Source organism: Etheostoma cragini, chromosome 2 (assembly GCF_013103735.1).
Source record: "Etheostoma cragini isolate CJK2018 chromosome 2, CSU_Ecrag_1.0, whole genome shotgun sequence".
Taxonomy (NCBI): Eukaryota; Metazoa; Chordata; class Actinopteri; order Perciformes; family Percidae; genus Etheostoma; species Etheostoma cragini.
The window spans coordinates 8,897,735-8,908,466 of record NC_048408.1 but is presented as its reverse complement, the minus strand read 5'-3'; the positions used below and the strand labels follow the sequence as shown (position 1 = coordinate 8,908,466).

The following is a 10,732-nucleotide window of genomic DNA, read 5'->3' as shown; positions in this document are numbered from 1 at the left end:
AAAGAAAAGGCAAAATGTTACAAAAGAGAGACTGAGACTGAGTTCAGTGATGTCTTTAAAAAGAATCCCTTTATTAGCCATACAGTAGTTCTACAGATGTTATCTTTTTACCACTGCTCCACTAGAGGCTATTTATTGTTCACACAACACTACCCTCCTATTTGATGTAACCTAGTTTCAAAGTTTTCGGAGGGTATCGTAAAAATTACAATGAAGCTTGTGGCTTGTAACAAGCTAACATGAATGTGCAGCTAGTGTTAGATAAAACATGACATCTAAAAAAAAGGGCATCACACATCATCTGAAATGCTAAGCATACAAATATGTAACAAGATTTAGGTTATATGTTACTCCCATAGTTTCTTTTGAGTCTATATACTTAATGGTAATTATATATTAGTTATGTTGTACTGTTCTAAAGTTCTTTAATGCTATGTAGCTTGTTTATGATTATAAATCAGAATGTCTTAACCTTCAGTAATTCATTTTTAACTTTTCATGTAAATTTAAATATAAACACACACACGTACAGTATGTGTTTTGTATTTAAGTGCAGTTGGAACATCTAAATTATATGGAAATAATGACATCCGTTTACGTTTATCTTTTTATTAACACAAATATGTCTTACCGTATTTAATGTATCAGTAATTAAAATTGGCTATGACCCCTTTCGGATTAATAACAAGGTTGAGAAACTCTGTTACAATATCTGTGTTGTTGTGCTTTTGATTTTGGTGGTGAAATTGATTAAGTGTTGAGAAGTGAAGATGGTTGGATGTAAAGAACCTCATGTCATCAAAAGATAAAATATCTTGACAACTTGTATATTAAATGTCTTTTTCTTGTGATATCTCAAATAAATTAAAGATATGTGCATCGCAGCTGCAAGTGTTTGTCCACAAATGAATGCAGGTTATAATATTTATAACCAGAAATCACTCTGTTATTGTCTTCTGCACAGTTTACTCATATTCACTAAGACCCAGACAAGGGCGCAGACAAGATGGCAAAACAAAGCTAACATAAAGGTAAAATCCACTTTTAATAAGTCATTTTAATATAAGCTGTTGGTGAAAATAGGAAATTAGGGCTTTTACTCAAGGCCCACAACAATTATCTTCATTATCGATTCATCTAACTATTGATTTCTGAATAACTGATAAGTGTGTGAGATGTCAGGATGTATGGAACCCACTGAAGGTGATTAAATTATCAATTGTGTATTACCAACAGTCCGAAATCTAAATGCATTCAGTTAAAGGTGGAGTCTGGGATTCTAATCCAACGTACTTTTTGTCAAATATCTCCTCACATTCTGCTAGCTGTCAGTGTGTGTGTGTGCTGAACAAAAGCCTCGTAGTTAACACACAGCCTTGGCTCTGTAAAAGAGAAACAAACAAAGTTGCTCGGATGGAGCCACACACCTCTGTTCTGGATAGAGGACAGGGGAAAGTTTGGTTGCTGAGTTCAAATATCAACAATCCAGGATTGCAGACTCCATCTTCAATAATAAAATAAAATAGAGAAAAACAACAAATCATCATAGGCCGCAAACAGCAAATATTTGGCATTTTTGCTGATTTTTCGGATACTTGATCGGTTAAAGCCCCTGAAAACTTGGTTACAAATCTGCAGTAATAGGGCATTTAAAAAAATCAGATATCCTTCTTCCGTGCTCAAAGCCTGGCGCCTAGCTACCCACAATGCAATTTGACCGCTGACAGTTTAGTTGGAGATTTGGGTGTATAAAGGTAGTGGCGGCTAGCGTAGTGTCAAGCAGAGATATGGAGCGAGTTACAGAGGTCTGGTAACCTTCTGTCTAACTACAAGATCTGTAAACAGACGTTTTGATTAAATCCCTGCAGTTCTTCTTTAAGAATTTCTTATATTTATATATATATCTTAGGTTTATTATAAAAAATCAATTATTCATAACTAATTTAGCTAAATCCTGGATGGTGCAAGTATGCGACTAAACTTTTTTTCCCCCAACTGAATTCCCGCCCACTTCAAACCAGCAAAGAAGAGTGCAGAAAAAAACAGAAACAAACAAATGTGTAATAACAAAAAGTATACCAACTGGGGGCTGAAAAACTGTTCTCTCACACAGGACTCCAAAGCTGATTGAGAAAATACTTTTTCGGGCCTTTCAATCAATAATAAAAATTGTCGTCAGTTAATTTTCTGTCGGTGGATTAATCTATTATTGGACTAACTATTTCACCACTAGTGGGATCATTGCATAAGAAAGGTAAGTCCCTACAGCGTGACCGGTAGGTGTCAGGGATCCGGTTTGATATGGTGTCAGTGATCCAGCGGCTGGACAAATTCTGGCGGAAAGATTCCCACTCGGCCTCGACAGCGCCCTCTCCAGGTCCGTGAGCTCGAGCAGTCCAGCAGGTCGATGATGTCATCACGCAGGAAGTGGAGGTGGGCGGTCTGAGGGGGGGTGTAGTCACAGAGGGCGTGAGCCAGACGGGGTTTCTACACAAAGACAGAGCAAAGACATCAGTCAAACCGGTGTGTTCAACAAAAGCCGTTTGTTAAGTGTAACGATGCTTCACGGTCCGTCATACCCCGACAAATTGTTCATGTAGACGCTGGGAGGGCTCCCTTTCTGGGTGAGAGGGGTGGGAGTAGAGGCGGCCTGAGGGGAGGGACTCCTGAGAGCTGCTTTTATAAGGGTTGGGGTACGGGTTACGCCCAGGCTGGGACAGCAGGCCAGGGGATTCAGGAGGGTCTCTGAGGTAGACCACTTTGTCCACGCCGATGCTGTGAGTTCTGTAGAAATCCACCAAACGGTTGAGGGAGCAAAACGACTCATCCCAGATGCAGTACTGACCGCCCCCCTCCAGCACTCGGAAATGTTCCACCCTCTCTCCGTAGCTGCAAAATAAGAGAGGTAAGACAGGTGAAGGGGATAAAGGCAGGTATGTGCACGCTCCTTAATGCTCCAACAGCAGTATGAAGATGAAAGTGTTGTTCCTCTACCGGTTTATTGTTTAAGAATTCATGCAGAGGTGATGTGCACAACTCCGTCACTGTAGGAAATGAGACTACAGTTCTCGGCAAATGTGAACACAGACCACCACCACCAAAGCTTGCCATAGTTAAGTAGTGAGTATGTAGTTTGTTATACACTCATAGTGTGCAACTAACCGAGTGAAGACATAAGCGGTACGATATTGCTATGGTATTAGGGGACCACTAAGGTCTGTATAAAAGCATCCAACGTGCACCATGTCATGGGACCTTTAAAGACTGAAATGTATCAACATTTTGAAACAAACATGCATAATGTACAGTACTTCTGCAAAAATCTGTCTATTGTCTGATGTGTAACTGTTTATTAGGCTTGTTCCTCCCTTACACCCTCAATGATAATCACCTAATGACTGAAAGGAGGGCAACACCACTACCATTTTAGTTAAAATGTTGGATCAGCGCAGTGGTTTCCTCACAGCAAAGTCTCCTTTCTGGATAGTGTTTTCATTTTCTCCCATTTTCGGCGCCAGTTTCCTCCCACAGTCCACAGGTTAGTTAGGTCATTAGAGACTCTACATTGCTCATAGGTGTGTGAAATTAAATGGTTGTCTGTCTACTACTGTGTCCCAGTTCCATACTACATACTTTATAAATACACAATATAATATACTAAGAATATAATATATTACATAATAGTGTCTTTCAGATCAGACAGATAAATCAAAGTGCTGTTAAACTTAGCAAACAGATGGAAAAATGTTTTTTTTAAACAATGTAGCAGCTATTTTTGTTTTCTAAAAGGTGTTGCTGCTGCTGTTTCATCACTACCAATACTTTTACATGTTTTCAGCTGTAATCAGATCATCAATCTTATTTGTCCATCAAAAACACACACACAAATTCAAAGTTTCTGTTTTAAGTTCACCTTATTGCTCCTGTTTTAACACACTAAAAACATATTTATAGTTAGCTAGAGTTATAGTAGCATGGGATTGGGACATTAGTAATGTGTGTTTGCCCTGTGAGAAAGGAAAGAGCAGTTAAAGCATGGATGGTTCAGAGGAAGATCGCCTGTCTTTAATCTCACTAAATCATTTACTTTGGTATGTGTTAGTCTGGCTTAACGACCTGATGCTATTTCTCTAGAGGATCAACTGACACATTCCATAAAATATGGGATCCGTTGTTGTTGTACTTCGAGAGATTGACACTCTCCCCCCAGATAATATAATGCCCTAACAGCTCTGCCCAGTACACACAGCTGAGTTGTCTGATACCTGATGTAAGCTTTACATAAAGTGGGAATTGCTTCCTTTCTCAACCTTATCCTCCATTATTTTTTATTTTTTGCTTTTGTTTTGTTGGTAATAGCAGTATGTGGGTGGGATATGATTAATTTTCAAATAAGAAAACAGATTTCAAGGCACTGTAGCTAAGTGAATGGATCTGTATTGTCTTATCTTTCTTGAATTAAACAAGGTTAAAAAATAAATAAAATAAAAGTACGTTGTTGCATTAGTCATGGTGTCATGATGAACTGCAGATGTGACGGGGATTAAAAGAATCTCCTTTAACGAGTCTCTGCAGTTAACAACTATGAAAACACCACTACTCCAACCATACATGTCCCTCAACACCCCAACACGCTGCACCTTTACTGGACGTTTTGCTTATATTTTAAGAGTACTTTCTTAGATTCTGCAGTTTTTAATGGTTGAATATTTATTCACTCTTTACAATCCTGCCTTATTTTATTCTTTTTAAAGATATGAGTGTAGTCAGTAAAACACTGCCCCATTTGAGGCTGATGAAATGCAATTTTGTCACGCTTGCGTAACGACTACAGTAAGTTGTTTAATCTAGAATGTTGATTGAATGAACTGTTCTTGAACATGATCGCCCTCTACTAATCATTCTTTGCACTCCATGCTCATGTTTGAGTATGTGTGCATAAATAAAGCAAACCTCTTTTCTCTCAGCCCTTGCAGGCAGGCAGACAGATGTTGTTCTTTAAAGCATTACTATGTGCACAGTATGTACATTCATCTCTGTGGCATGTGTCAATTGCATAATGTACCTGTGTTTAATTAGAGACTGAGCGGTGTTATGCAATGCCCCAGAATATTGAACACATTTAATTCACCCTCAATGATTAAATGTGTCCCGCGTCACTTTGGTGACCCAAATAACATCACCTGACAAACACACACACACACACACACACACACAATCTCTCTTTCTCTCTCTCTCTTTCTCTCTCTCTCTCAAACTGTCTGTGCAGCTATTTTTAGCGCGGATTCTCATACAAATATATTAAAATAGTCTGACTCTCCCCTCCACCAGCCCTGATACACTCAAAGAGACCTGGATGCTGTGACTGTAACTTGCTAATGTGCTCAATGTGAAGAAAACAAGCATCCATCTGTGCAAATAATGTAAGAAGGAGATGCTGCTGTCCGCCTGTTTCATGAAACCCTTCTGATTGTAGAGTATATTCTGACAGCCGGGTGTTACATGTATTATTAGGTCAGACCCAGGAGCAGAGTATCACCTCTCAGGTCATCAAAGACACTAGGGAGGTTTGATGAGAAATTACAGTAGGTCAGCAGATTCAACAAATGCATGCAAATATAACCGCTGCAACACAGCACACAAACGTTTCGGAACTTATTAACATCCCAATGTGTAAATAGACAGCAGAGGAAGGTTACGTCAGTCTGTAGCATGATAATTGTGTCTGTGTGTCTGTGTATGGTGTGTGGTGCGTTCACTGACCTAACAGAGACCGAAAACTCTCCAGGAGCTGATTCACTCTCCCTCACCAGGAACACTCCAGTCTCCTGCCAGCACAGACGCTTTTCAGCATCAAGTCTTGACACCCGTCCTGCAAACCACCTACAAACAGACACACACACACACACACGTAAATTATACTCTTTTGTTGAGGTAATATATTTTTATATTTAGAATTATGATTTACTCATGTCACTCTTCAAACGGGCATGAGCACATGAGTACATTTTGAATGAAAAATCAACTAATTTACAATATTTTCAGTGGTTTCCAACCAGTGGGTCAAGACCCAAAAAACGGTCTCAGAATAACTCTGAGGGGTCACAATATACTGTTTGTTTTTTCACCTCTCATTTTTGCATTTTGGCTTTTGAAAATACACAAAACGTTCACCTCTTTATCGTAAATTCCTTCAAATGACTTGTTTTGGTTAAACACTGAGAGCATAACCTGTCATGAAGAGTCACAAGTAGACATCACGTTTTTGTCCTGAATTGATTTGTTGTTAAAATATTTGGACCAAATATTAATTTTTACGGATAAGGAAGGAGGGAAATGTAGTTCTCTGGCACGTAGCCACGCCTCCCCTGGATCTCTGCTGTAACCCAGCAAGAATCATCCTCCATTTCTTTCACCTAAAACACACATGCACAGTTATTCTTACTATGTAAACATGCAATCTTTTTAACTTTCAAAACCTCTAAATCCATCAACCTAACCAATTACACACACACACACACACACAAACTTACCTTGATAATGTCCCCTTTCTGAAAACTGATCTCGTCTTCTTCTGATGCTGCAAAAGAGAAAAGAGCCACCGCCTCCATCCTGTAAAGGAAAGTGAAGTCCACCACAATAATTTTTTCACTTCATGAATGAAGAGAGAGACTGGGGCGATGCCACAATATTACAGGATGAGATAATCTGTGTGTATGTGTCTGTCTTTGTGTGTGTCTCTAACATCCTGCTCATTAGTTAATGAGTTTTTTTTGCATGTGTCCCTCTGTTCCTCCATGTGACTGAGTTAGAGCGTGTGTGAACACGTGGAGCTGGCGACCGCCCTCTCAATCTCCATCTCTGATTTCTACACACTTTAAACTCCGGAGCTTTAATGAAGCATTTCCACGTGGGAAATCAGCGACAGTGGATGGAAGATAGGAGAAGGAAGGAATAAAAATAGGCTCAAATAGAATGGGATGACCTTTTGATGATGTATTTGCAAAGACTCCAGCCAATTCACACATTATTTAAATCATCAGCTGACATGATAAAAGAAAAGGGGACCACTCTGTAAAAAGGTGTCACCAAGTCTACGTATCATAAACCAGCTTTCTCACCCACTACAGCCATTATGACAACTGGAAACCTGAGACAGAGTTCTTCTTTAGGGTGATGGATTGTATGGATAATCGGTAAGTCTAATTCAAGTATAGGTGAATAATTAAAAAGTATCAACACAGATAACACAACAGCACAGATTTGGAGGAAGTAGTAGGGGATGTGGTTGCTTTAAATTGGTGTGCCTCTCCTTTTCCTGCCCCCCCCCTCTCCACACACAGTCTGTTTTCCCTCCTGCTGTCTGGGAAGAGGTACAGGAGGATCTGTGCCAAATGTTTTTAGTTTGTTTGTGAGAGACAAGTACTGTTCCGAGAAAGATCGACAGTTGCAGAAGCAGTGTCCAAAGGTACTGTAGCTAAAGTTCATTTCCACCACCAGTCCCTTGACGGGCAATCCAGCAGAATGCTAAATAGCTTTTTTGTTGCACTACTATGGACCTCTGCTGGAAGTAAAGAAGAGTACAACTGAATTGTATCAATGTATCTAAAAAAATCAATAGAGACATTACATCATGAAAAAGCCAAAAAGATCAACAACTGGTATTTAATAAAATTGTAATATTTAATGTTATGTAATTCTAAAAGTTGATACCAGAAACAAATATAAAATCAGTCAAATCAGTTCAATTCTTCTTTTACTAGAGCAACGAATACATCACAACATCATGAAGGCAGATGTTTCCTGAATTTAGAGTGTCTTGTTCACCCCTAACAAACTAACATAAGGCAGTGCAGGTGTGTGTGTGTGTGTGTGTGTGTGTGTGTGTGTGTGTGTGTGTGTGTGTGTGTGTGTGTGTGTGTGTGTGTGTGTCAGTAGCAGTCCACTATGAGTGTCAGTAGCAGTCCACTATGAGTGTCAGTAGCAGTCCACTATGACCTCTTGCCCCGGCTTTGTGTCTGGATGAGTATGAGCGGCGCTTGCAGTCAGTATGTCCTGAAGCAGAGAGAGGGGAGAGTTGTGGACGTGATCGCTGCTTTGAGTCAGGACGTCCAGCCTCTCGTCTAAATCCAGAGACCTCAACACCTCGCACACGCTCACAGTCACACTGTCTCCTCCCCCGTCTGCCCCACTGAAACTTCTCTGTGCTGAGATGTCCGCCTCTCTGGCCCGATCGCTCTTCTCCATCCCCAGTATCTTTGTGATCTCCTTCCCCCAGCCCCTGCCAAGCAGTTCACAGGATACTGTTGCCATTGCATCCAGCGCCCCTAGCGACAGAGGGCAGATTGTCTCTCTGAGTATTATCAGCAGTCGACAGGCCTTCAGACCCACAGGTCTATCGCAGTCAACCAGGCCACTCAACAGCGCTGAGATGACTCCCTGCTTGACCACATGGGCCAGATCTGACTGTGCGGCCTCTGTGTGTGTAACAGTGTGTGTGTGAAGCGTGTAGGCCCGATCAGAAACTACACCATAGGGGTGCTGTAGGGCACGATGTGCATCTGACCCCTTTCTGTAACCGCGGTGAGCTGAAAAGGCTTGGTCCAGCAGCAGCTCAGCCAGCTCCAGCGTGTGAACTTTGACCTCCCAGTCCAAATCGGCGCTGCCTTGGGAGAGGACGGTGCGCACACACTGCATCAGGAAAGAAGTTGAGGGGGTGGATGAGGATGGAGGCGAGAGTGAGGAGTGTGACAAAAACCAGGAGATGAAGTATTGCACAGCAGCCCTCCTGGGGAATCCCTCTGTGTCCTGGGAGAGGATTTCAAGCAGCCGGCTCACTATTTCAGTCTGCATAGAAGAGAAAATCATCGATATATACATCTGAAGTCATTGTACCTCCGGTTTTTATTTTTGTCCTTCTCTTTACAGGCCCGGTACACCTACACATCTAGCAGGTAAGTCTGTTAATTTTTAGGGTAAAAACCCTTTACAAAATATGAAAGGAGACTATTATAGAAGGAGAGGGTAATAATAATAATATAAAATATATAAAAACTCTTATAAATGTATAAACAACAATTATGTTTCTATTGCTTATTTACAGGGATGAACGTAAAAACAGGAACAAAGAACAGAAAAAGATAGCACTTATACAATTAATCACAGGAGCGAAGAAAAAAGTCTTGATTTAAAAATCTCAACAGTGTTTGCCTCTCTGATCGCTAAAAAATGCTAATCTTTTACTCTGTCCTAAGAAAGTAACTGCTTATCTTAATAATCCAAAATGTTAAACAATTGATTGAAGGCATAGAAGAAAAACTATACTTTGATATTGTATCCCACACCACAGCAAGTGCTTCCCTGTAGTTTTGTTCCAGAGTCAACAGTTCCTGCCTACCTGGTCCTGAGTGAGTGCTGCCCCCTGTTGCCAGCTGTGTGTCAGTGTCTTTGCCAGTGCAGAGATGGCGCTGGCTCTCACATAACTCTCTGGGTCCTGGAGGGCCTCCTTCAGGAGAGGAGTAGCCCAGCAGCCGCCCAGCAGAGCCTCGGACGCATCACACACGTCCTCGCCTGATGTCACGGAGACATGCACACCGGCCAGGTGTCCCAGAAACTCCACCGTTGAGTCTCTCACCTCCCAACGCATGTCACACGCACGCTTCTTCACTACCTCCACCAGATCTAATTCAAGTATACACATACATTTCCTTTCAGTGACACATTATTGAATATAGCCTAGTATTGATGAGCTTGAGTGAGGAGGCTGTTTCTGAACTTAACCTTGTCTGAGCTGGTCTGTTATTAAGGAGAGGTCAGTGCACACTCCGATCCACTTTATGAAGGCCTGGTAGGACTTGTGAAGTACCTACAGTAAGAAACAAAGACACAGTCATTTTAATGATAGTAAACCACACTGATTTAGAGATATTTTGTATATAACTTTCGTAACCCTCACAAGCAGACTCAGACTCACATTTTGACTTATTAAATTCAAATATGGAGCTGTCAGTGGCTAGAGACTGTCATGTGACCAGACAAACAGCCAAAAAACCAAACGCATACATGCCTTACTACCCATCTTTTACTGAGACATTAGCCATATCCCATTTATGGAGATAGCTATTACCTGTGAGATAACATATATCCCTGTGTGTATACTAAGGCCACTACTAATTATTTTCATTATCGAATAATTAGCAGAACTTCTCAGAACACAATATGATGTCAAGAGATTGCTAATATAATAAAAGAAGTTGTAATCAAGCAGACAGTAGACAGGAAACACACACAACTTACAGTGGGGTCAGAATCAGGATTGTTCAGATATTGTATCAGAATTGTGAACACTTCACTGATCTTCTCCTTTGCTCCTGAAACACACAAGATATAGCATAGGAGCATTGGTATTAAACCTTTCATCGTAAAAAATCCTTCTCTTGTGTGTGTGTGCGTGTGTGTGTGAAAACAGACACTATAATTCATATACTGTTGCATTTGATTTGTGTCAGTATATATTTTATCTAACTTTCTTCTATTTTGTTAGAAAATCCTGCAAATTATTTAAACCAATTTACATATTTTATAGTTAGATTTACATTTATACTTTTACTACTCAGTACTGAGAAAATAACTTATGATATTCTTTACTGTTCTGCAGTACACTCACCGGCCACTTTATTAGGTACACCTGTCCAACTGCTCGTTAACACTTAATTTCTAAGCAGCCAATCAC

The 10,732-nt window shown here is 40.5% G+C and overlaps 2 protein-coding genes across 4 annotated transcripts in view; both read right to left on the bottom strand.

Annotated features, from left to right (window-relative positions):
• Positions 1-1,991: 1,991 nt before the first annotated feature.
• On the bottom strand, positions 1,992-6,836 carry LOC117954223 (GRB2-related adapter protein-like). Its single transcript, XM_034887840.1, has 5 exons — positions 6,534-6,836; positions 6,319-6,416; positions 5,764-5,883; positions 2,580-2,889; positions 1,992-2,487 (listed from the first exon to the last, which is right to left on the bottom strand). The coding sequence occupies exons 1-5, from the start codon at positions 6,609-6,611 to the stop codon at positions 2,308-2,310; spliced, it is 786 nt and encodes a 261-aa protein (XP_034743731.1). The 5' UTR covers positions 6,612-6,836; the 3' UTR covers positions 1,992-2,307.
• Positions 6,837-7,699: 863 nt separating this feature from the next.
• The window catches only part of brat1 (BRCA1-associated ATM activator 1), a 7,610-nt gene continuing 4,577 nt past the window's right edge, over positions 7,700-10,732 (bottom strand). For all 3 annotated transcript variants that reach the window (XM_034887630.1, XM_034887612.1, XM_034887623.1), the window contains exons 9-13: positions 10,297-10,370; positions 9,781-9,865; positions 9,398-9,681; positions 7,975-8,847; positions 7,700-7,932 (exon numbers count right to left, since the gene is read on the bottom strand). In XM_034887630.1, coding sequence (XP_034743521.1) covers positions 7,978-8,847; positions 9,398-9,681; positions 9,781-9,865; positions 10,297-10,370 — 1,313 coding nt within the window. In that variant the 3' untranslated portion in view covers positions 7,700-7,932; positions 7,975-7,977. The remainder of the gene's footprint in view (positions 7,933-7,974; positions 8,848-9,397; positions 9,682-9,780; positions 9,866-10,296; positions 10,371-10,732) is intronic.